We start from the raw sequence: 25,700 nt of genomic DNA, 5'->3' as shown, positions 1-25,700 counted from the left end.
TCCTTTTCCCATCTTTTTTCCATCCTTTTTTCCCATCCCAAACCTCGGGAATGTTCCCATCCCAAATGTAATAAACCTCGGGAATGTTCCCATCCCAACCCTCGGGAATGTTCCCATCCCAACCCTCGGGAATGTTCCCATCCCAACCCTCGGGAATGTTCCCATCCCAACCCTCGGGAATGTTCCCATCCCAAACCTCGGGAATGTTCCCAAACCGGTGCCACCATCAGGGAGATGGGATGGGGGGGACCGGGAGATGGATCCGGGATGGATCGGATCCCTAAATCCCGGAATTCCCGGCACAGCCGCGGGCCAGCGCCGGAGCCACGCCGAGGACCGGCTCTTCAAGCGCCTTTTTTCGGGATACAACCGCTGGTCCCGGCCCGTTCCCAACACTTCCGACGTCGTCATCGTCCGCTTCGGGCTCTCCATCGCCCAGCTCATCGACGTGGTGCGTAATTCCCGGGATTCCGGGGGATCCCAGAATTCCGGGATGGGTCCTTAAGGGTGATCCCGATCCAGGCCCGGCGCCTTCCGGGATCCCAGGGAGCTCTGGGGTTTCTGTGGATGGGATCTGTGTCCTGTATCCCGTTATCCCGTTATCCCATTATCCCATATCCCGTATCCTGTATCCTGTTGTCCAGTTATCCCGTATCCTGTATCCCATATCCCATTATCCCATTATCCCGTTATCCCATTATCCCGTTATCCCATTATCCCATATTCCGTATCCCGTATCCCATTATCCCGTTGTTATCCCGTTATCCCCTATCCCATTATCCTGTATCCCGTTATCCCGTTATCCCTCTGTCCCCTCATGTCCCACCCTCCATCCCCCATCCCGATCCCTTTATCCCTCTCTCCCTCTATCCCAATCCCTCTCCCCATCCCAATCCCTCTCTCCCCTATCCATTTATCCCTCTATTCCCTATCCCAATCCCTCTCTCCCATTTCCCAATCCCCCTCCCCATCCCAATCCCTCTCTCCCTCTATCCCAATCCCTCCATCCCAAATCCCAATCCCTCTATCCCATATCCCAATCCCTCCATCCCCTATCCCAATCCCTCTATCCCATATCCCAATCCCTCGATCCCAATCCCTCTATCCCTTATCCCAATCCCTCGATCCCTTATCCCAATCCCTCGATCCCAATCCCTCTATCCCTTATCCCAATCCCTCGATCCCTTATCCCAATCCCTCGATCCCAATCCCTCGATCCCTTATCCCAATCCCTCTCTCCCAATCCCTCTCTCCCTCTCTCCCCCTCTCCCCACCCCTCCCTCCCGTTTCCCTCTCCCAGCCCTTTCCTCTCCCCTCCGGCCCAGCCCTTCCCTGCCAAAATCCATTCCCTGCCAACCACAATTCCCAGGAAATCCATTCCCTGCCAACCACAATTCCCAGGAAATCCATTCCCTGCCAACCACAATTCCCAGGAAATCCATTCCCTGCTGCCCACAATTCCCAGGAAATCCATTCCCTGCTGCCCACAATTCCCAGGAAATCCATTCCCTGCTGCCCACAATTCCCAGGAAATCCATTCCCTGCCAACCACAATTCCCAGGAAATCCATTCCCTGCTGCCCACAATTCCCAGGAAATCCATTCCCTGCTGCCCAGAACTCCCGGGAAATCCATTCCCTGCTGCCCACAATTCCCAGGAAATCCATTCCCTGCTGCCCACAATTCCCAGGAAATCCATTCCCTGCTGCCCTCTGCCGACCACAATTCCCAGGAAATCTCATTCCCGGCTGCCCAGAATTCCCAGGAAATCTCATTCCCGGGCTGGCCTCAGCAGCCGATCCCGCTGGAATCCCGGATTTCGGGTCGATCCCTCGGGATCTCCCGGCTGATCCCGTTTTTCCCAGCGCAGGATGAGAAGAACCAGATGATGACCACCAACGTCTGGCTGAAGCAGGTAGGAGCCTTTCCAAAATCCCAAAATCCCGGATTCCAAATGGAATTCCCGGGAATGTCCCCATGGATTCGCTCCGGGTGTCCCGGCAGGAATGGAGCGACTACAAACTGCGCTGGGATCCGGCCGAGTACGACAATGTCACCTCCATCCGCGTGCCCTCCGAGATGATCTGGATCCCGGATATCGTCCTCTACAACAAGTGGGACACGCTGCCGGCCCGGCCCATTCCTGGGAATTCCCAAAATCCCGTCCTGAAATCCCTTCCCAAAATCTCTTCCCTGAGTCCTGTCCCGAAATCCCTTCCCAAAATCCCTTCCTGAAATCCCTTCCCAAAATCCCTTCCCTTCCCTGAGTCCCTTCCCGCTCCCATTCCCATTATCCCATTCCCGCTCCCATTCCCATTATCCCATTCCCACTCCCATTCCCATTATCCCATTCCTGTTCCCATTCCCGTTATCCCGTTCCCTCTCCCATTCCCTGTTAATGGTGATGCACGTGACCAATGTGCATCTGTTCTTCCAAGGCATCTCCATCCCATTATCCCATTATCCCGTTATCCCATCCCATTATTCCATCCCGTTATCCCATCCCGTTATCCCATCCCGTTATCCCATCCCATCCCATCCTGTTATCCCATTATCCCATTATCCCATTATCCCATTATCCCATATCCCATATCCCATTATCCCATTATCCCATATCCCATTATCCCATATCCCATTATCCCATTATCCCATTATCCTATTATCCCATTATCCCATTATCCCATTATCCCATTATCCCATTCCCAATCCCGTCATTCCCGTTGTTTTCCAGCGCCGACGGCGAGTTCGCGGTGACGCACATGACCAAGGCGCAGCTGCTGTGGGACGGCACCTCCATCCCATTATGCCATTATCCCATTATCCATTATCCCATTATGCCATTATCCCATTATCCCATTATCCCATTATCCCATATCCCATATCCCATTATGCCATTATCCCATTATCCCATTATCCCGTTATCCCATATCCCATTATCCCATTATCCCATATCCCATTATCCCATTATCCCATTATCCCATTATCCCATTACCCCATTATCCCATATCCCATATCCCATTATCCCATATCCCATTATCCCATATCCCGTTATCCCATTATCCCATTATCCCATTATCCCATTATCCCATTATCCCATTAGTTATCCCATTCCCAATCGCGTCATTCCCGTTGTTTTCCAGCGCCGACGGCGAGTTCGCGGTGACGCACATGACCAAGGCGCAGCTGCTGTGGGACGTCACCTCCATCCCATTATCCCATATCCCATTATCCCATATCCCGTTATCCCATTATCCCATTATCCCATTATCCCGTTATCCCGTTATCCCGTTATTCCGTTATCCCGTTATCCCGTTATCCCATTATCCCATTATCCCATTATCCCGTTATCCCGTTATCCCGTTATCCCATTATCCCATTATCCCATTATCCCATATCCCATTATCCCATATCCCATTATCCCGTTATCCCGTTATCCCGTTATCCCATTATCCCATTATCCCATTATCCCGTTATCCCATTATCCCATTATCCCATATCCCATTATCCCATATCCCATTATCCCGTTATCCCGTTATCCCGTTATCCCATTATCCCATTATCCCATTATCCCATATCCCATTATCCCATATCCCATTATCCCATTATCCCATTATCCCATTATCCCATTATCCCATTATCCCATTCCCAATCGCGTCATTCCCGTTGTTTTCCAGCGCCGACGGCGAGTTCGCGGTGACGCACATGACCAAGGCGCAGCTGCTGTGGGACGGCACCTCCATCCCATTATCCCATTATCCCATATCCCATTATCCCATATCCCGTTATCCCATTATCCCATTATCCCATTATCCCATTATCCCGTTATCCCGTTATCCCATTATCCCATTATCCCATATCCTATTATCCCATTATCCCGTTATCCCGTTATCCCGTTATCCCGTTATCCCATTATCCCATTATCCCATTATCCCGTTATCCCATTATCCCATTATCCCATTATCCCATATCCTGTTATCCCATTATCCCATTATCCCATTATCCCATTATCCCATATCCCATTATCCGTTATCCCATTATCCCATTATCCCATATCCCATTATCCCGTTATCCCATTATCCCATTATCCCATTATCCCATTATCCCATTATCCCATTATCCCATATCCCATTATCCCATTATCCCATTATCCCATATCCCATTATCCCATTATCCCGTTATCCCGTTATCCCGTTATCCCATTATCCCATATCCCATTATCCGTTATCCCATTACCCCATTATCCCATATCCCATATCCCATTATCCCATATCCCATTATCCCATTATCCCATTATCCCATTATCCCATATCCCATTATCCCATTATCCCATTATCCCATTATCCCATTATCCCATTATCCCATATCCCATTACCCCATTACCCCATTATCCCATATCCCATTATCCCATATCCCATTATCCCATTATCCCGTTATCCCATTATCCCATTAGTTATCCCATTCCCAATCGCGTCATTCCCGTTGTTTTCCAGCGCCGACGGTGAGTTCGCGGTGACGCACATGACCAAGGCACAGCTGCTGTGGGACGGCACCTCCATCCCATTATCCCATATCCCATATTCCATTATCCCATATCCCGTTATCCCGTTATCCCATTATCCCATTATCCCATTATCCCATATCCCATATCCCATTATCCCGTTATCCCGTTATCCCATTATCCCATTATCCCGTTATCCCGTTATCCCATTATCCCATTATCCCATTATCCCATTATCCCATTATCCCATTATCCCATTATCCCATTATCCCATTATCCCATTATCCCATTATCCCATTAGTTATCCCATTCCCAATCCCGTCATTCCCGTTGTTTTCCAGCGCCGACGGCGAGTTCGCGGTGACGCACATGACCAAGGCACAGCTGCTGTGGGACGGCACCTCCATCCCATTATCCCATTATCCCATATCCCATTATCCCGTTATCCCGTTATCCCGTTATCCCGTTATCCCATTATCCCATTATCCCATATCCCATTATCCCATTATCCCATATCCCATATCCCATTATCCCATATCCCATTATCCCATTATCCCATTATCCCATTATCCCATTATCCCATTATCCCATTATCCCATTAGTTATCCCATTATCCCAATCGCGTCATTCCCGTTGTTTTCCAGCGCCGACGGCGAGTTCGCGGTGACGCACATGACCAAGGCGCAGCTGCTGTGGGACGGCACGGTCACCTGGGTGCCGCCGGCCATCTACAAGAGCTCCTGCAGCATCGACGTCACCTTCTTCCCCTTCGACCAGCAGAACTGCAAGATGAAGTTCGGCTCCTGGACCTACGACAAGGCCAAGATCGACCTGGAGAACATGGACCACCAGGTGGACCTCAAGGACTACTGGGAGAGCGGCGAGTGGGCCATCATCGACGCCACCGGCACCTACAACTCCAAGAAGTACGACTGCTGCACGGAGATCTACCCGGACATCACCTTCTGCTTCGTCATCCGCCGCCTGCCGCTCTTCTACACCATCAACCTCATCATCCCGTGCCTCCTCATCTCCTGCCTCACCGTCCTGGTCTTCTACCTGCCCTCGGACTGCGGCGAGAAGATCACGCTCTGCATCTCCGTCCTGCTCTCCCTCACCGTCTTCCTGCTGCTCATCACCGAGATCATCCCCTCCACCTCGCTGGTCATCCCGCTGATCGGCGAGTACCTGCTCTTCACCATGATCTTCGTCACCCTCTCCATCATCATCACCGTCTTCGTGCTCAACGTGCACCACCGCTCGCCGGGCACGCACGCCATGCCGCGCTGGGTGCGCCGCCTCTTCCTGGAGCTGCTGCCGCCCCGCATCCTCATGAGGAGGCCGGTGCCGGCCGAAGGGGGCGGGGGGCGGTACGAGCCGGCCGGGAGCGGGCTGAGCGCCTCCCGCTGCTGGCTGGAGACCGACGTGGATGAGGAGGAGGAGGAGGAGGAGGAGGAGGAGGAGGAGGAGGAGGAAGAGGAAGAAGAGGAAGAGGAGGAGAAGAGTTATCCCGGCCGCCCCGTGGAATCCCGGGAAAGGCAATTCCGCTACAACCCAGCCGGGAAAGGCTCCGGGGGCTCGGCGGGGCTCGGCTCGTCCAAGGGGAAGAAGGAGGAGGAGGAGGAGGAGGAGGAGGAGGAGGAAGGCTCGCAGCGGGGCTTGGCGCTGTCTCCCCGGATCCTGAAGGCGCTGGAAGGGGTGCAGTACATCGCGGATCACCTGCGGGCCGAGGACGCCGACTGCTCCGTGAGTTCCGGGATCCGGGGATTTGGGGATGGAGATCCCGAAAATTGGGGAAGTTCTGGGATTTGGGGATGGAAGTGGAGTTCTGTAAAATCGGGGAATTCTGGGATTTGGGGATGGGGGTGGAGATCCCCAAAAATTGGGGAATTCTGGGATTTGGGGATGGGGATGGAAATCCCCAAAAATTGGGGAATTCTGGGATTTGGGGATGGGGGTGGAGATCCCCAAAAATTGGGGAATTCTGGGATTTGGGGATGGGTCTGGAGATCCCAAAACTGGGGAAGTTCTGGGATTTGGGGATGGGGGTGGAAATCCCAAAATTGGGGAAGTTCTGGGATTTGGGGATGGGTCTGGAGATCCCCAAAAATTGGGGAATTCTGGGATTTGGGGATGGGGATGGAGATCCTGAAAAATTGGGGAATTCTGGGATTTGGGGATGGGGATGGAGATCCCAAAATTGGGGAAGTTCTGGGATTTGGGGATGGGTCTGGAGATCCCAAAATTGGGGAATTCTGGGATTTGGGGATGGGGATGGAGATCCCAAAATTGGGGAATTCTGGGATTTGGGGATGGGTCTGGAGATCCCAAAATTGGGGAATTCTGGGATTTGGGGATGGGGATGGAGATCCCCAAAAATTGGGGAATTCTGGGATTTGGGGATGGGGATGGAGATCCCCAAAAATTGGGGAAGTTCTGGGATTTGGGGATGGGTCTGGAGATCCCAAAATTGGGGAATTCTGGGATTTGGGGATGGGTCTGGAGATCCCAAAATTGGGGAAGTTCTGGATTTGGGGATGGGGATGGAGATCCCAAAATTGGGGAAGTTCTGGGATTTGGGGATGGGGATGGAGATCCCCAAAAATTGGGGAATTCTGGGATTTGGGGATGGGGGTAGAAATCCCAAAATTGGGGAAGTTCTGGGATTTGGGGATGGGTCTGAAGATCCCAAAACTGGGGAAGTTCTGGGATTTGGGGATGGGGGTGGAAATCCCAAAATTGGGGAAGTTCTGGGATTTGGGGATGGGTCTGGAGATCCCCAAAAATTGGGGAATTCTGGGATTTAGGGATGGGGGTGGAGATCCCCAAAAATTGGGGAAGTTCTGGGATTTGGGGATGGGGATGGAGATCCCCAAAAATTGGGGAATTCTGGGATTTGGGGATGGGGATGGAGATCCCCAAAAATTGGGGAATTCTGGGATTTGGGGATGGGGATCCCAAAATTGGGGAAGTTCTGGGATTCATGGATAGGGCTGGAGATCCCCAAATTGGGAAGTTCTGGGATCCACGGTTGGTTCCTGAGGATCCAGGGATGGGAAGGGCAGTTTTGGGATTCACGGGTGGGGCTGGAGATCCCAAAATTGGGATGGGGAGGTTTTGGGATCCAGGGATGGGGCTGGAGATCCCTAAAATTGGGGAAGTTCTGGGATTCGTGGATGGGACTGGATATCCCCAAAAATTGGGGAACTTCTGGGATTTGGGGATGGAAGTGGAGCTCTGTAAAATCGGGGAATTCTGGGATTTGGGGATGGGGGTGGAGATCCCCAAAAATTGGGGAATTCTGGGATTTGGGGATGGGGATGGAAATCCCCAAAAATTGGGGAATTCTGGGATTTGTGGATGGGTCTGGAGATCCCAAAATTGGGGAAGTTCTGGAATCCACGGGTGGGGCTGGAGATCCCAAAATTGGGATGGGAAAGTTCTGGGAATCGTGGATAGGGCTGGAGATCCCCAAATTGGGAAGTTCTGGGATCCATGGTTGGTTCCTGAGGATCCAAAAATGGGAAGGGAAGTTCTGGGATCTGTGGATGGGGCTGGAGATCCCTAAAATTGAGGAAGTTCTGGGATTCGTGGATGGGACTGGATATCCCCAAAAACTGGGGAATTCAGGGATTTGGGGATGGGGATGGAGATCTCCAAAAATGGGTAAATTCTGGGATTTGAGGATGGGAGTGGAGATCCCAAAGTTGGGAAAGTTCTGGGATTTGTGGATAGGTCTGGAGGTCCCAAAATTGGGATAGGAAAGTTCTGGGATCCAGGTTTGATTCCCAAGGACCCCAAAAATGGGGGAAGGGCATTTCCAGGATCCAGGTTTGATTCCTGAGATCCCAAAAAAATGGGAATGACCAGTTCGGGGATCCAGGTTTGATTCCTGAGGACCCCAAAATCCGGGAGAAGATCCGTGATCCACCTCCCACCTCCAGGCGGATTCCCGGGTCCCTCCAGGGTTCCTCCAGCTCCCGCTCCCTTCGGGAATGCCGGGGATCCCTCTCCCGCCCTTTTCCCAAATCTTGGATCAGCTCCCCAAGGATTCCTGGGAAAACTCCCGATTTTCCCAAGCCAGGAAGATTCCCGGGAAGTTCTGGGCGCTCTCCTACCCCCAGGAGATTCCCGGGAAGGGATTCCCGGGAAGGGATTCCCGATGGAATTTTTTCCCACCGGCGGCAGGTGAAGGAAGACTGGAAATACGTTGCCATGGTGATCGACCGGATCTTCCTCTGGATCTTCATCATCGTCTGCCTGCTGGGCACCGTGGGGCTCTTCCTGCCGCCCTACATGGCCGGGATGATCTAGGATCCCGCCGGGAATAACGACGGGAATATCGGGAATATCGGGAATATCGGGAATAACGGCCGGGAAGGACGCGGAGCCCTGGAAAAGCTCCCGCGGGAATGGAGGGTGGGGGAAGGGAGAGGACCGGGGGTGGTGGGGACGGCCGGGGTGGATCCGGGGATCCCGGAATCCCGTGGTGCCCGGGATGGCGGGAATCCCGGATCCCGGAATCCCGTGGTGCCCGGGATGGCGGGATTCCTGGATCCCGGAATCCCGTGGTGCCCAGGATGGTGGGAATCCCAGATCCGGGAATCCCGTGGTGCCCGGGATGGCGGGAATCCTGGATCCCGGAATCCCGTGGTGCCCGGGATGGCGGGAATCCCGGATCCCGGAATCCCGTGGTGCCTGGGATGGTGGGAATCACGGATCCCGGAATCCCGTGGTGCCCGGGATGGTGGGAATCCCGGATCCCGGAATCCCGTGGTGCCCGGGATGACGGGAATCCCGGATCCCGGAATCCCGTGGTGCCCGGGATGGCGGGGTTCCCGGATCCCGGGATCCCGTGGTGCCCGGGATGACGGGAATCCCGGATCCCGGAATCCCGTGGTGCCCGGGATGGTGGGAATCCCGGATCCCGGAATCCCGTGGTGCCCAGGATGGTGGGAATCCCGGATCCCGGAATCCCGTGGTGCCCGGGATGGCGGGAATCCCGGATCCCGGAATCCCGTGGTGCCCGGGATGGCGGGAATCCCAGATCCCACGATCCCAAGATGCCAGGGACTCGTGGGATGGGGGTAAGGCTGTGGGTTGGCCGTGAAGAAGGGATATGGACACGATGCCATAATTCCAAGATCCCAAAATCCCAGGAAATCACGGGACAGGAATGACGCTGTGGATGGTCCGTGCAGAAGGGACAGGGACACGATCCCATAATTCCATGATCCTGTGATCCCATGATCCCAGGAAATCGTGGGACAGGGATAACGCTTCAGATGGTGCAGAAGGGATATGGCCATGATCCCATAATTCCATGATCCCATGATCCCGTGATCCCAGAATCCCAGGAAATCACGGGACAGGAATGACGCTGTGGATGGTCTGTGCAGAAGGGACAGGGACACAATCCCGTGATCCCATGATCCCATAATCCCGTGATTCCACCATCCCAGGAAATCGTGGGACAGGGATAACGCTTTGGATTGTCTGCACAGAACGGATACAGACAAGTCACGGATTCCGTGATCCCATAATTCCATGATCCCATAATCCCATGATCCCAAAGCCCCAGGGAACTGTGGGACAGTGGATTGTCCATCAAGAAGGGATATGGACACGATCCCATAATCCCAGGAAATCACGGGACAGGAATGACGCTGTGGGTGGTCTGTGCAGAAGGGACAGGGACACGATCCCACGATCCCATGATCCCAAAATCCCAGGAAATCGTGGGACAGGGATAACGCTTCGGATGATCTGTGCAGAAGGGACATGGACATGATCCATGATCCCACAATCCCATAATCCTGTGATCCCATCATCCCACGATCCCACAATCCCGTGATCCCCAAATCCCACAATCCCGTGATCCCACGATCCCACAATCCCAGGAAACCCTGGGACAGGGATAACGCTGTGGATGATCCGTGCAGAAGGGACACCAACATGATCCCAAAATCCCACAATCCCATAATCCTGTGATCCCGTGATCCCATGATCCCACGATCCCACAATCCCAGGAAATCCTGGGACAGGGATAACGCTGTGGATGATCCGTGCAGAAGGGACACCAACATGATCCCATAATCCCGTAATCCCATAATCCCAGGAAATCCCAGGACAGGGATAACACTTCGGATGATGCATGCAGAAAGGACACGGACATGACCCCATAATCCCACAATCCCATAATCCCGTTATCCCATAATCCCACAATCCCAAAATCCCATAATCCCATGATCCAGTGATCCCACAATCCCAGGAAATCCCGGAACAGGGATAACGCTGTGGATGATCCGTGCAGAAGGGACACGATCCCATGATCCCAGCGGATCCCAGCGGATCCCAGCGGATCCCCGCTCCCCCCACCCCGGCATTTCCCGTCTCCAACCCCCCGGAACCGAGCGGCTCCTTCCCAGCCCATCCCACACGGGAATTCCCCGCGGAATCGGGGAAAACCCGCGGATCCCAGGATCTCCGGCACCGGGAATCTGCGCTCCTGGATCCATCCCCATCCTCCCCATCCCACCTCAGATCCCAAAATCCCGAATCTCCTGGAGCTGCAATCCAGCTTTTCATTCCCAGATCCCACAAATCCTCCAGGCCCCTCCCTTTTTTCCAAGCTTGGAGAAAAACCCGGATTTGGTGGGGGTTTTTTTCCCAGTCTGTTTTCCTTCCTGGAGAACCGACTGGGAAAACTTTCCGGGAAGGTTTTTCCGAGTGAAATCCGGGAATTCATCCCGGAATTCATCCCGGAATTCATCCCAGATCCGGGAGCTCCTGGATGGGAAAGCCGTGGCCGCTCCGGGGCGGGGTTGGGTTTTCCCGGGTGCCGAGAAAATCTGGGAATTATGGAATTCTTTGGGTAGGGAAATCTCTCAGAGATGGATTCCGGCCCTTCGAGGCCAAGCCTGGTTTTTGCGGGATCCACACGGATTTGAATCCATCCGGGAACGAGGAAAATCCTTCCCACGCAGGAATTATTCCCAAAAATCCCAGAAACCTCCGGGCCGTTCCCTCTCATCCCATCCCTCCTTCTCTGGGAGCAGATCCCGATCCCGCCTGGCAGGGAATTCCAGAGGCAGCAGCTCCCTCGGGATCCTCCTTTTTTTCTCCTTTTCCCAGGCCGAGTTTTCCCAGCTCCCTCAAACCCTGGGAATGAGGAGCCGCCACCCCAAACTCATCCCAACTTTTTTGTTTTCCCGGGAAAGCCCCACTGGGGGCGGGAACCCCGATCCCATTCCCGCTATCCCAACCCTTCCCAAGGAAATTCCAGAGGACGGGATTTGGCAGGATTTTGGTTTATGGGAATAAAACTGGGAAAAACTGCGGGAAAAACGCTGGGGAAAAGCCCGAAGCGCCCGGCTCCCCACCGGAAGCGCAAACCCGACGGAGCCGACGGAAAACTCGGGAAAAACGCGGCTGGAAGAGGCGTCCTTCTCCAGCTTCATCCCATCCCATCCCACCCCAGGGATTCCCGTCCGTCCATCCCCGCATTCCGCAGGCTCCGGAAGCGGCTCCCGCGCCTTAAATCCACTCTTCCCTACGGAGGCCGCAGGATAAATGCCCCTTGGAATTCCCTGTTGGAATTCCCTGTTGGAGATCCCGGTTGGAAATCCCGGTTGGAAATCCCGGTTGGAAATCCCAACTGGAATTTTTGTTGGAATCCCGGTTGGAATCCCCATTGGAAATCCCAGTTGGAATCTCAGTTGGAATTCCCGGTTGAAAATCCTGGTTGGAAATCCCAGTTGGAATTTTTGTTGGAATCCTGGCTGGAAATCCCGGTTGGCATCCCAATTGGAATTTTCATTGGAATTCTCAGCTGGAATCCCCGGTTTGAAATCCCAGTTGGGAATCCCAGTTGGAATCCCCAGTTGGAAATCCCGGTTGGAATCCCAGTTGGAACTTTCATTGGAATCCTGGTTTGAAATCCCGGTTTGAAATCCCAGTTGGAATCCCCGGTTGGAATTCCCCGTTGGAATTCCCGTTTTCCCTCCCGGGGCTCCCGGCACGCTTCGGGTCTCCTTTTCCCGCCGTGCCGCCCGCGCTCAGGGAACGGATCTGAGGATCTCCCCGCCCCACTCCCTTTCCTGGGAAAACCCCTCCTTTTCCCAGGAAAACCCCTCTCTTTTTCCCAGGAAAACCCCTCTCTTTTTCCCGGGTAAACCCCTCTCTTTTTCCAGGAAAACCCCTTCTTTTCCCAGGAAAACCCCTCTCTTTTCACAGGAAAACCCCTCTCTTTTTCCCGGGTAAACCCCTCTCTTTTCCCAGGAAAAACCCCTTCATTTCCCGGGAAAACCCCTCTCTTTTCCCCCAGGAAAACCCCTTCTTTTTCCGGGAAAACCTCTCTTTTTCTCCTGGGAAAACCCCTTCTTTTCCTGGGGAAAACTCGTTCTTTTCCCAGGAAAACCCCTCTCTTTTTCCCGGGAAAGTCCCTCTCTTTTTCCCGGGAAAACCCCTCTCTTTTTCCCGGGAAAACCCCTCTCTTTTCCCAGGAAAAACCCCTTCTTTTCCCAGGAAAACCCCTTCTTTTCCCGGGAAAACCCCTCTCTTTTTCCTGGGAAAACCCCTCTCTTTTTCCCGGGAAAACCCCTCTCTTTTCCCAGGAAAAACCCCTTCTTTTCCCAGGAAAACCCCTTCTTTTCCCGGGAAAACCCCTCTCTTTTTCCCGGGAAAACCCCTCTCTTTTTCCCGGGAAAACCCCTCTCTTTTTCCCGGGAAAACCCCTCTCTTTTTCCAGGAAAACCCCTTCTTTTCCCAGGAAAACCCCTCTCTTTTTCATGGGAAAACCCCTCTCTTTTTCCCGGGAAAACCCCTCTCTTTTTCCCGGGAAAACCCCTCTCTTTTTCCCGGGAAAACCCCTCTCTTTTTCCCCTGGGAAAACCCCTCTCTTTTTCCCCTGGGAAAACCCCCTCTTTTTCCCGGGAAAACCCCCCCGGACGGACACACGGACGGACACACGGACGCCTCCCCCCAAGAGCAACGCGACACCGACAGACACGAGCAGCAGGGAGCGACAAAAAAAGCGGGAAGAGGGAAAAACGACAGCGAATCCGACGGATCCTCCCGGATCCGCCCCGCCTTTTCTTCCGTCGACCGCCGTTTGTCTTTTCCCGCCTTCCCTCCGTCACTCCGAGCCGGGATTGGCCCGGAGCTTGGCCTGATCCACGGAATCCAGAAGGTTCTTGGCGTCCACGGCCAGGGCGTGGGAAGCCGTCAGCATCTGCCGCTGGAATTCCGAGCGGAGGGAAGTGCCGGAATTCTGCTGCGCCAGCCGCATCTTCCCGATCAGGTTGGCCAGGTCCTTGTTCAGCAGCTTCTGGGTGCCCTCGATCTGCGGGAATTGGGTGTGGGTTTTTTTTGGGGGGAATTTTTGGGATGGGGAAGGTGGAATTCCCCGCTCCCGGTGTCGTCGTTATTCCCGGATTTCCCGGATTTCCCACCTCGGTGCGGGAAGAGGGCGGGAGGTCGGGAAGGATCTCGTCAACGCTCCCGATGAGTTTCCGCAGGGAGAGGCCGATGTCCTGCGGGAAGGGAGGAAGGGTTGGGATGGATCCCGGGCTCGGATCCGGGTGGATTCCCGGTGGGAATGGTTGGGGAAGGATGAGGGGAGGATTCCAAGCGGGAGAGGGGAGGGAAATCCAAGGGAGGAGCCGGGAATTGGCTCAAGGATCCCAAGGAAAAGCCGGGGATGCGGGAATTGCTCCCAGCACTGATCCAGGGATCCAGTGGAGGAGATGGAAAAGTGGGAATTGCTCCCAGAATTGCTCCCAGGATCCAGTGGAGGAGCCGGGAATGTGGGAATTGCTCCCACCATTGATCCAAGGATCCAGTGGAGAAACCAGGAATTCCGGAATTTCTCCCACAGTTGGTCCCAGGATCCAATGGAGGAGCTGGAAAAGTGGGAATTTCTCCCACCATTGATTCCAGGATCCAATGGAGGAGCTGGAAATGTGGGAATTGCTCCCAGGATCCAAGGAAAAGCTGGAAAAGTGGGAATTGCTCCCACCATTGATCCAAGGATCCAATGGAAGAGCCGGGAATGCTGGGATTGTTCCCACCACTGATCCCAGGATCCAAGGAAAAGCTGGAAAAGTGGGAATTGCTCCCACCATTGATCCAAGGATCCAGTGGAAAAACCAGGAATTCCGGAATTTCTCCCGCCATTGATCCAAGGATCCCAGGGAGGAGCCGGGAATTGGTTCAAGGATCCAAGGAAAAGCTGGAAAAGTGGGAATCTCTCCCGGAATTGATCCCAGGATCCAATGGAGGAGTCAGGAATTGATTCAAGGATCCAAGGAAAAGCTGGGAATGCGGGAATTTCTCCCACCACCGATCCCAGGATCCAAGGAGAAGCCGGGAATGCTGGGGTTCCTCCCACCCCCCCATCCCAAGATCCCAGGAAGGAGCTGGAAAAGCGGGAATTCCTCCCCCAGGCCGTTCCCCTTGGCAGGATCCCGAGCCCCCCGCCTCCCTCTCCCTGTTCCCGGGGAATTCCGGGATGATCCCGGGGCTACCTTGACCACCAGGATGTATCCGTCGGGAGGCACCAGGCCGATCTCGTTCTTCAGCCGCAGCACGGCCCGCACCAGATCCGTGACGTTCCCGTAAACCGGATCATCCCGGCGCTCCGGCTGCGCCGCGGGCTGGCCGGGAACGGGGACACGGCGGGATCAGACGGATCCCGGGAAATAAAAACAAACCGGGAATGGGCGACCCCGGGGGTTCCCGATCCGTGGGAAAGCTGGGATGGGGCTTGGAGCAGCCTGGGATCGGGGTTGGAATGGGATGGGATGGAAAGTCCATGGATCCCATCCCAAACCATCCCGGGATTCCGGGATCGAGGACGCTCAGGATCCATCCCGGGGGATTTTTATGGGATTCAGGGATGGGAAAGGGAAGGGAGACCCTTCCTGGAGTCCCGAGATTCCCAGTGAGGCCCCCGGATCCCGAAATTCCTTCTCCAGGAGGAGTCGGGATGGGGCTGGATCCAATCCCAGGCTGGGAGAGCCGGGAATGTGCAGCCAGATCGGGAAAAGGGATCCCGGGAATGCTGGGAGCCGCTTCCCGAGGCTCCAGGGGCTCCGGGAGAGCTGGGATTTGGGAAAGGGCCGCAGGGCCAGGAGCCAGGGAATGGCTTCCCACTGGGAAAGGGGAGCTGGGGCTGGGAGCTTGGGAAGGAATTCCCGGAGAATCCCTGGGATCAATCCCCAAGGAAAGGCCGGATCACCCTGGGATCGCGGGAGGTGTCCCTGGAACGATCTTTGAGGTCCCTTCCCACCCAAACCATTCCGGAATTTCTTTTGGGAAGCTTCAGGCTCTTCCCAGCCAGGATCCCGATCCCGCCAGGCCCCTCCGGAGCTGGGAAAAAGCGGGAAAAATTCCCATCCCGGTGGATTCCGGAGGCGGGAAAAGGAGGATCCCGGCTCTCACCTGAGCTCCGAGCCGCGGAGGTTTCTGGGGGGGCCCCGTGAATTGCGCTGGAGAGGAAGGGAAAAATCATCCCAAGGAAAAAGCGGGAATGCCGCGGAATCCCGGGATCCAACCTCCCCGCCCCATCCCGACCCCACGGGCAGGAAAAGCCGGGGATCCCGGGATTTCATTCCCGGGATTTCATTCCCGGCCAATTCCAAGCGGGAATTCCGAGGCGGGAACGACTCACTGTAATCCGTCTCCTTCTCCGGGAGCAGCTGGAAAAAAAGGGGGGGGAAAAAAAAATCGGGAATTGGAGGCGTCAAATCCGGGATGTTGGGAAGGATCCAATTGCCAACCAACCCCCCCCCCCACCCCAACCGGGGATTTCCCGGTTTTCCGGAGGGTTTTCCCAAAGAATTGGGTAAATAAATAAATAAATAAAATAAATAAATAAATAAATAAAATAAAATAAAATAAAATAAAATTTTTTAAAAATTAATTAAACAAATAAATAAATATTTGGGATATTTTCCCGGAAAAAAAACCCCAAAAAAACGGGAAAATGGGAAGGGATTTCCCGGGATCTCTGGGATCACTCACCGGAGGAATGTTGCTGGTCAGGAAAACCTTGGGATCCTGGAAAAGGGGGAAAAGGTGGAGTGAGGAAAATTTGGGGAAAAATTTTGGGGGGGGGGGGGAAAAAATTGGGGAGGAAAAGGAGGAGAAATTGGGGAAAAAGAGGAAAAAGGGGAAGAAGAGGAGGGAAAAGGGGAAAAGGAGGGAAAAAGGGGAAAAATGAGGGAAAAGGGGAAAAAATGGAAAAAGGGGAAAAATGAGGGAAAAATAAGGAAAAATGAGGAAAAATGAAGGAAAAATGAGGAAAAAATAGGAAAAATGAGGAAAAAACGAGGGAAAAAATGAGGGAAAAAATGAGGGAAAAACAAGGAAAAAAATGAGGGAAAATGAGGGGAAAAATAAGGAAAAAGTAAGGAAAAAAGAGGAAAAATGAGGAAAAAATGAGGGAAAAATTAAGGAAAAATGAGGAAAAAATGAGGAAAAACCTGGGGAAATAATGAGGGAAAACTGAGGGAAAACTGAGGAAAAAAATGAGGAAAAAAAAATGAGGGAAAAATGAGGAAAAAAGAGGAAAAAATGGATTTTCCTCATTTCTGTGAGAGCCACGGAACATTTCCCAGGAAAGGAGCAGCCCAAAATCCGGGAATGTGGGATGGGAAAGGGAATTCCACCCCAGGAACCCCAAATTTGCTTCCTGAAAATCCCAAAATACGAAAAAACAGAACTAAAATGTTTTAAAAGGGCCCAGAATTCCAAACATTCCTTTGGATCACGGAGCTGCTCCGGGTTTGGTGGGGGTGGGAAAGGTTTGGCTGCGGGAGGAGCCGGTTTTCCATGGAAAAGTGGGATGGAAAAGGCAGGAATGGTTCTTCCACCTCCTGCTTCCCACTGGGAAAGCCGGGATGGAATTCCCAGGGAAGTTGCGGCTGCCTCTGGATCCCCGGGAGTGTCCAAGGAAAGGCTGGAGCAGCCTGGGATCGGGGTTGGAATGGGATGGGATGGAAAGTCCATGGATCCCATCCCAAACCATCCCGGGATTCCGGGATCGAGGACACTCAGGATCCATCCCGAGGGATTTTTATGGAATTCAGGGATGGGAAAGGGAAGGGAGACCCTTCCTGGAGTCCCGAGATTCCCAGCGAAGCCCCTGGATCCCAAAATTCCTTCTCCAGGAGGAGTCGGGATGGGGCTGGATCCAATCCCGGGGCTGGGAGAGCCGGGAATGTGCAGCCGGATCAGGGAAGGATCCCGGGAATGCTGGGAGCCGCTTCCCGAGGCTCCAGGGGCTCCGGGAGAGCTGGGATTTGGGAAAGGGCCGCAGGGCCAGGAGCCAGGGAATGGCTTCCCACTGGGAAAGGGGAGCTGGGGCTGGGAGCTTGGGAAGGAATTCCCGGAGAATCCCTGGGATCAATCCCCAAGGAAAGGCCGGATCACCCTGGGATTGGAATGGGATGGGATTGAAGGTCCATGAATCCCATCCCAAACCATTCTGGGATTCTGGGATCGAGGACTCTCAGGATCCACCCCGAGGGATTTTTATGGAATTCAGGGATGGGAAAGGGAAGGGAGACCCTTCCTGGAGTCCCGAGATTCCCAGCAAAGCCCCCGGATCCCGAAATTCCTTCCTGGCCAGGAGTCGGGATGGGGCTGGATCCAACCCCAGAGAGCCGGGAATGGAGGGAATTCCCTGGGAAAAAGGGTGAGGAATTCGGGAATCAATCTGGGAGAGGGCCGGGCTGGAATTCCCAAAGAATCCAAATAAAATCCGGAACCACCCGCGGAACCACCCGCCATCCGGACGGGCGGGGGGATGGGGCGGGAATCTTTTCCCAGCCCGGGGCTCTCCAGGGAGGGGCGAATCCCAAGGATTTGGGATTTTTGGGAATGACCCACCAGGCTCTGGACCTCCTGGCGCAGCCAGCGCTCGTCCTCCAGCATCTGGCGCTGCTGGCGCTCCATGGCGCGCTCCACCCGCAGCCGCTCCAGCTCCAGCAGCTCCTGCGCCTCCTCCCGGCTCCGCGGCCGCTGGAAATCCTCCTCCTGGAACGGCGGCAGGGACGGGGTCAGGGCCGGGAAAAAACGGGGGGAGAGGGGGGAAAAGAGAGGGGAAAGAGTGGGGAAAAACGGGGGAAAAGCGGGAAAGAATGGGGAATGAATGGGGGGAAAGAATGGGGAAAAGAATGGGGAAAAGTGGGGAAAAGAATGGGGAAAGAATGGGGGAAAAGTGGGAGAAGGATGGGGAAAAGGGGGAAAAAATGGGGGAAAGAATGGTGAAAGAATGGAAAAAAATGGGGAAAGGACGGGGAAAAGAATGGGAAAAGGGAAAAATGGGGAAAGAGTGGGGAAAGAATGGGAAAAGTGGGAAAAGAATGGGGAAAAGAATGGGGGAAAGAATGGGGGAAAAGTGGGGAAATGATGGGGAAAGGATGGGGAAAAGTGGGAAAAGTGGGGAAAGGATGGGGAAAGAATAGGAAAAAAATGAGGAAAAATGTGGAAAAGAATGGGAAAAGAATGGGAAAAAGAATGGGAAAGAATGGGGAAAGGGAAAGAATGGGGAAAAAAGGGGAAAGAGTGGGGAAAGAATGGGAAAAGTGGGAAAAGAATGGGAAAGGATGGGAAAAAGGGGGGAAAATGGGGAAAAGTGGGAAAAAAATGGGGAAAGAATGGGGGAAAGGATGGGGAAAGGGAAAAATGGGGAAAGAGTGGGGAAAGAATGGGAAAAGTGGGAAAAGAATGGGGAAAAGGGGGAAAATGGGGAAAGATGGGGAAATAATGGGGAAAGGATGGGGAAAAGTGGGAAAAGTAGGGAAAGAATGGGGAAAGAATGGGAAAAAAATGAGGAAAAATGTGGAAAAGAATGGGAAAAGAATGGGAAAAAGTGGGGAAAAGAATGGGAAAGAATGGAAAAAAAATGGGGAAAGAATGGGGAAAAGAATTGGGAAAAAATGGGAAAAAAATATGGAAAAGAATGGGGAAGGAATGAGGAAAGAAAAGGGAAAGAATGGGGACAGAATGGGAAAAGAGTGGGGAAAGGATGAGGAAAAAACGGGAAAAAGTGGGAAAACAGGAATAGAATTGGGAAAGAATGGGGAAAAGAGTGGGGAAAAGTGGGGAAAAGAGTGGGGAAAATGTGGGAAAATAACGGGGAAAAAGTGGGAAAAGGATGGGAAAAGGGTGGGAAAAAATGGGGTAAGAATGGGGAAAAAAATGGGGAAAAGAATGGGGAAAGAACGGGAAAGTGGGAAAAGAATGGGGAAAGAATGGGAAAGTGGGAAAAGAATGGGGAAAAGGGGGAAAAAATGGGGAAAAATGGGGAAATAATGGGGAAAGGATGGGGAAAAGTGGGAAAAGTGGTGAAAGGATGGGGAAAATTGGGAAAAGTAGGGAAGGAAGGAGGAAAGAATAGGAAAAAAATGAGGAAAAATGTGGAAAAGAATGGGAAAAAAATGGGAAAAAGAATGGGAAAGAATGGGGAAAGGGAAAGAATGGGGAAAAATGGGGAAAGAGTGGGGAAGGAATGGGAAAAGTGGGAGAAGAATGGGAAAGGATGGGAAAAAGGGGGGAAAATGGGGAAAAGAATGGGAAAAGAATGGGGAAAGAATGGGGGAAAGGATGGGGAAAGGGAAAAATGGGGAAAAGTGGGAAAAAATGGGGAAAGAATGGGAAAAGTGGGAAAAGAATGGGGAAAAGGGGGAAAAATGGGGAAAAATGGGGAAATAATGGGGAAAGGATGGGGAAAAGTGGGAAAAGTAGGGAAAGAATGGGGAAAAAAAGAATGGGAAAAAAATGAGGAAAAATGTGGCAAAGAATGGGGCAAGAATGGGAAAAGGGAAAGAATGGGGAAAGATGGGGAAAGAGTGGGGAAAGAATGGGAAAAGTGGGAAAAAATGGGGAAAAGTGGGAAAAGAATGGGGGAAAAATGGGGAAAAGGAATGGGGAGAGAATTGGAAAAAATGGGGAAAGAATGGGAAAAAATGGGAAAAGAATGGGAAAATAATGGGAAAAGAATGAGGAAAGAATGGGGAAAGAATGAGAAAAAATGAGGAAAAGAATAGGAAAAGAATGGGAAAATAATGGGAAAAGAATGGGAAAAGGAGGGAAAAGGCGGGGAAAGAATGGGTGAAAATCAGGAAAAAATGGGAAAAGTGGGAAAAGAATGGGAAAATAATTGGGAAAGAATGGGGGAAAATGGGAAAAAAATGGGAAAAATGACGAAAAGAATGGGGAAAGGGGAAAAATGGGAAATGGGGTTAGAGGAGAAAAACGGGGGGAAAAGGGGGGGAAAGGGGGATAAAGGAGAAAAAAGGAAAAAAAGGGGAGAAAAGGGAAAAGGGGGAAGAGGAGAAAATGGTGGGAAAAATGGGAAAAAAGGGGAAAGAGGGAAAAGGGGGAAAATTTGGGATAAAGGAGAAAAAAGGGAAAAAAAGGGGGAAAAGAGGGAAAAAAGGGGAGAAAGGGGAAAAGTAGGAGAAGGAGACGGAAAGGGGGGAAAATGGGAGAAAATCCGGGAAAAAAAAGGTGGGAAAAACCAGGGAGAAAGAGGGGAAAAGGAGGGAAAAGGGATTTCCAGGAAGGAGAGGCAGCCACATTCCGACACCGTGGGAAAGCGACTCATCCCGACGGCACCGGCATTCCCGGAGCGACACCTCGGAGCATCCCAGCTCCCAGCAGGAATTTTGGGATGAAGACCCAAGGATGAGGATTTGGGAAAAATCCCCACCCGCCTCGGGAATTTCTGCCCAAAATTCCCCGGGAATCCCAGAGAATCTTGGAATTACGAGAAGAGGACAAACGGAGAGCGTCCCAAAGATCGACTTATCCATCGGGAACGGGATTTCTCGTGGATCCAAGCGGGAAGCAGCAGCGGGAAGCGACGGCGGGAAGCGGATCCGGAGGGGGATGGAAGGATCGGGAATTCCATGCGGGATCCCGGCGGGAATTCCGGGCTTACCCTCATGCTGCGGCGCTTGAAGGCGCTGTGGCGGCCGGGAGGAGGAGGAGAGCGCCGGGAATTTGCCGGAGCCTGGTACTCGGCGGGACTGGCGAGGGTGGGAGAGCTGGCGCAGAGCCCCTCCGGAACCTGGGAATTCGGGAATTGCGCGGGAGCGGCGGCGGCGAGAGGAGCCCACGGGGCGGGGGGAGGGGGGGAAAAAACCGGGAATTTAGCGCGGAGCGGGAAAAGCGGGAAAAGCGGGAATGGCGGCGGGGTCGGGTTCGTGGTGAACTTGGAATGTTTGGTTCTTTCCGAGAGCTCATCCCGAAAAATCGGGAGCGGTGGAGGGAGCTGGGAAAGCTCAGCCTGGAGGAATTCCCTCTGGAATTCCCTCTGGAATTCCCTCTGGAGTTCCCTCTGGAGTTCCCTCTGGAGTTCCCTCTGGAGTTCCCCTGTGGAGCCAGGTGGGATCGGGATTTGCTTCCCAGGAAAACGAGGGATGGGAACTCGAGTTCCATTCCGGCTGCTCCGGGGTTTATCGGGAATAATTCCCGCGTGGAAGACCCACGGATGGATCCCCGTTCCTGGATGGATTCAGCTCCACGCGGATTTCTTGGGAATGCCTTGGACTCCAGGGTCTCCAAGAGCTTTTCCAACCTCGAGGACTCCGGGATTCCCGGAGCGGTGACGCGGAGCCCATCCCAAAATCCACCACATTCCCAGGTTTTTCCGGCCCAAATTCCTGTGGGGAATTCCCAAATTTCTCCGGGGCCTCACCTGGAATTGCAGCTTGGGAGCCAGGAGATTATTCTGGGATGGCGGCTTGTACAGGGGCCTGCTGGGCTGCGGGAAAAGCGGGGAAAAAAAACAAAAAAAAACCGGGAATTCCTCCGGATCCCATCCGGGAATTCCCGCCCGGGAATCCCGGGGGAGCCCCAATCCCGACCTTGGGAGGCGGCTCCTGGAATGTCGGCGGCTCCAGGATTTTGGGAGCGCGGTGCCGGTTGTTCCTCTCCTGCTCCTGGGCCAGCTCCTTCTCCATCAGGTAAATGTCGCTGCGGAAAGGGGAGAATCCCGGGAATTCCCGCCTGGCATCCCGAACTTTCCCCGCCCCCGGGAAAACGGGAGGGGCAGAGAATTCCCGGGTGAAAGGCGGGAGGAGAATTCCCGGTGATTCCCTTTTCCCGGGAAGCCGAGCTCTTCCGTCCCCTTCCCATTCCAAAGGGTCTCCCGTGCTCCTCCAAGCCCAAAGTTTTCCATAAAAACTCCTGATCTGAGGCTTTTCCCGGATTTTCCATCCCCATTCCCAACCCCTCCTGTCCAGAATTCCCAGAATTTCCTGGGAAAGGGTCTCTGATGCTTCTCCAAGACCAAATTTTCCATAAAAAAACCCCCGATCCAAAGCTTTTCCCGGATTTTTCCATCCACATTCCCAACCCCTCCTGTCCAGAATTCCCAGCCGTGGAGGGACCCTTTGGAATGGGAATGTTTCGCTTCCCGGGAAAGGCTCAGAACCCAAATTTTCCATAAAAAACCCCCGATCCGAAGCTTTTCCCGGATTTTTTCATCCACATTCCCACCTTTCCATGGATCCTGCCAAAGCTTTTCCCGGATTTTCCATCCCCATTCCCAACCCCTCCTGTCCAGAATTCCCAGAATTTCCTGGGAAAGGGTCTCTGATGCTTCTCCAAGCCCAAATTTTCCATAAAAAAACCCCCTGATCCGAAGCTTTTCCCGGGTTTTCCCCCCACATTCCCGCCTTTCCATGGATCCAGCGGAATTCCCGGCTCACCTGAGGCTGCAGAGCAGCTCCTGGAATTTGGGCTTGGAGGAGCCCCTTTGGAATGGGAACGTTTCGCTTCCCAGGATTCAGAACCCGAATTTTCCATAAAAAACCCCCGATCCGAAGCTTTTCCCAGAGTTTCCCCCACATTCCCAACCCCTCCTGTCCGGAATTCCCAGAATTTCCTTGGAAAGGATCTCCAAAGGGTCTCTGCTGCCTCGGAGACCCTTTGGAACGGGAACGTTTCGCTTCCCGGAAAAGCCTCGGAACCCGAATTTTTCCATACAAAACCCCCGATCCAAAGATTTTCCCTGGAGCTTTTCCCTGGGGTTTTCCCCCCACATTCCCGCCTTTCCATGGAATTCCCGGCTCACCTGAGGCTGCAGAGCAGCTCCTGGAATTTGGGCTTGGAGGAGCCCCTTTGGAACGGGAACGTTTCGCTTCCCAGGATTCAGAACCCGAATTTTTCCATACAAAACCCCCGATCCAAAGATTTTTCCTGGAGCTTTTCCCTGGGGTTTTCCTCCCACATTCCCGCCTTTCCATGGAATTCCCGGCTCACCTGAGGCTGCAGAGCAGCTCCTGGAATTTGGGCTTGGAGGAGCCCTTTGGAACGGGAACGTTTCGCTCCCCGGAAAAGCCTCGGAACCCGAATTTTTCCATAAAAAAAAACCCCGATCCAAAGGTTTTCCCCCGGAATTTTCCCCCCACATTCCCGCCTTTCCATGGAATTCCCGGCTCACCTGAGGCTGCAGACCAGCTCCTGGAATTTGGGCCTTTCCCCGGGATCGTAATCCCAGCAGCGCGTCAGGAGCGCGTAGAGCGGGGGCGGGCAGCGCTCGGGCTTGGGGAGCCGATCCCCCTTTTCCAGGACTCCGATCACATCCCGGTTTTCCAGCCAGAAGAACGGCTGCTTCCCGAAACTCAGGATCTCCCACACGCACACGGCTGCGGGACACGGCGGAGGGAGCTCAGAGAGACGGCATTCCCGGGAAAATTCCGGGGGGATTCCGGGGGATTCCGGGGAATTCCGGGAAAATTCTGGGGGATTCTGGGGGAATTCTGGGGAATTCCGGGGAATTTTGGGAAAATTCTTGGGAATTCCAGGAAAATTCTGGAAAATTCTGGGGGATTCTGGGGAATTCCGGGAAAATTCCAGGGAATTCCAGGAAAATTCTGGGGAACTCCGGGGAATTCTAGGGGATTCCGGGGAATTTTCCCAGAAATTCCTGGAAATTCTGGGAAAATTCTGGGGAATTCCGTGAAAATTCCAGGAAAATTCTGGGGAATTCCGGGGAATTCTAGGGGATTCCGGGGAATTTTCCTGGAAATTCCTGGAAATTCTGGGAAAATTCCGGGGAATTCCGTGAAAATTCCAGGGAATTCCAGGAAAATTCTGGGGAATTCTAGGGGATTCCGGGGAATTTTCCTGGAAATTCCTGGAAATTCTGGGAAAATTCCGGGGAATTCCGTGAAAATTCCAGGGAATTCCAGGAAAATTCTGGGGAATTCCGGGGAAATTCCAGGGAATTCCGGGGAATTTTGGGGAGTTCCCAGGAATTCCCAGGAATTGGGGCATTCACCCGGGGGTTTGAAGGTTGTTGAGTCCAGAGGGGGCGGTTTTTAGGGATTGAGGATTTTAGGGATTGGGATTTTAGGGATTGGGATTTTAGGGATTGGGATTTTAGGGATGGGGATTTTAGGGATTGGGGATTTTAGGGATTGGGATTTTAGGGATCGGGGATTTTAGGGATTGGGATTTTAGGGATCGGGGATTTTAGGGATTGGGGTTTTTTAGGGATTGGGGATTTTAGGGATGTTTGGAGTGGGGAGAGTGGAATTCATCCCAAAAATTCCTGGAAATCCCTGGATGAGGAGGAGGAAGGGCCTGGTGGTGGGGGGATGGGGGTGGGAGCCCTTCCCGAGGATGGATTATCCCAGGGGAAAAAAAACATTGGGATCATCTGGAATTCCGGAGCGGGATTTCTCCTTGTGCATCGTGTGGGAAAGGGGTCGATCCCGGGATCCTGATCCCACCCCATGGGAAAGGGATCGATCCTGGGATCCTGATCCCACCCCACAGGAATCGGATCGATCCCGGGATCGATTTTCCATGGGAAAGGGATGAATTCCGGGATCCCAGTCTGAATCCCGGGATCCCGATCCGTGCCATGGGAAGGAGATAAATCCTGGGATCCCACTCCATGCCATGGGAATTGGATCAATCCCAGGATTCCACCCCACGGGAATCGGATCCATCCCGGATCCCACTCCAAGGGGAATCGGATCAATCCCAGATCCCGGCCCACGGGAATTGGATCAATCCCAGATCCCGGCTCATGGGAATCGGATCCATCCCGGATCCCGGCTCACGGGAATCGGATCAATCCCGGATCCCGGCCCATGGGAAGCCGCCCGATCCCAGATCCCGGCCCACGGGAATCAGATCCATCCCGGATCCCGCTCCACGGGAATCGCATCAATCCC

The 25,700-nt window shown here is 53.3% G+C and overlaps 2 protein-coding genes across 2 annotated transcripts in view; one reads left to right on the top strand and one right to left on the bottom strand.

The window, feature by feature from the left end:
* The first annotated feature begins 306 nt into the window (after nucleotides 1-306).
* On the top strand, nucleotides 307-8,811 carry CHRNA2 (cholinergic receptor nicotinic alpha 2 subunit). Its single transcript, XM_014261548.2, has 5 exons — nucleotides 307-451; nucleotides 1,870-1,914; nucleotides 2,004-2,113; nucleotides 5,142-6,243; nucleotides 8,686-8,811. Exons 2-5 carry the CDS (start codon nucleotides 1,885-1,887, stop codon nucleotides 8,809-8,811), a joined length of 1,368 nt encoding a protein of 455 aa, XP_014117023.2. The 5' UTR covers nucleotides 307-451; nucleotides 1,870-1,884.
* Nucleotides 8,812-12,729: 3,918 nt separating this feature from the next.
* Nucleotides 12,730-25,700, bottom strand: part of PTK2B (protein tyrosine kinase 2 beta) — a 68,810-nt gene continuing 55,839 nt past the window's right edge. Inside the window, exons 23-33 of the mRNA XM_088052639.1 lie at nucleotides 23,957-24,161; nucleotides 22,377-22,485; nucleotides 22,208-22,273; nucleotides 21,449-21,577; nucleotides 18,391-18,537; nucleotides 16,522-16,557; nucleotides 16,169-16,196; nucleotides 15,940-15,986; nucleotides 15,024-15,152; nucleotides 13,950-14,030; nucleotides 12,730-13,840 (exon numbers count right to left, since the gene is read on the bottom strand). Coding sequence (XP_087908765.1) covers nucleotides 13,634-13,840; nucleotides 13,950-14,030; nucleotides 15,024-15,152; nucleotides 15,940-15,986; nucleotides 16,169-16,196; nucleotides 16,522-16,557; nucleotides 18,391-18,537; nucleotides 21,449-21,577; nucleotides 22,208-22,273; nucleotides 22,377-22,485; nucleotides 23,957-24,161 — 1,184 coding nt within the window. The 3' untranslated portion in view covers nucleotides 12,730-13,633. The remainder of the gene's footprint in view (nucleotides 13,841-13,949; nucleotides 14,031-15,023; nucleotides 15,153-15,939; nucleotides 15,987-16,168; nucleotides 16,197-16,521; nucleotides 16,558-18,390; nucleotides 18,538-21,448; nucleotides 21,578-22,207; nucleotides 22,274-22,376; nucleotides 22,486-23,956; nucleotides 24,162-25,700) is intronic.

The sequence above is a fragment of the Pseudopodoces humilis genome, chromosome 3, assembly GCF_049639895.1.
Source record: "Pseudopodoces humilis isolate 2021_Gansu_Grassland_sample_001 chromosome 3, ASM4963989v1, whole genome shotgun sequence".
NCBI lineage: Eukaryota > Metazoa > Chordata > Aves > Passeriformes > Paridae > Pseudopodoces > Pseudopodoces humilis.
This window is presented reverse-complemented; position numbering and strand designations above follow the sequence as displayed.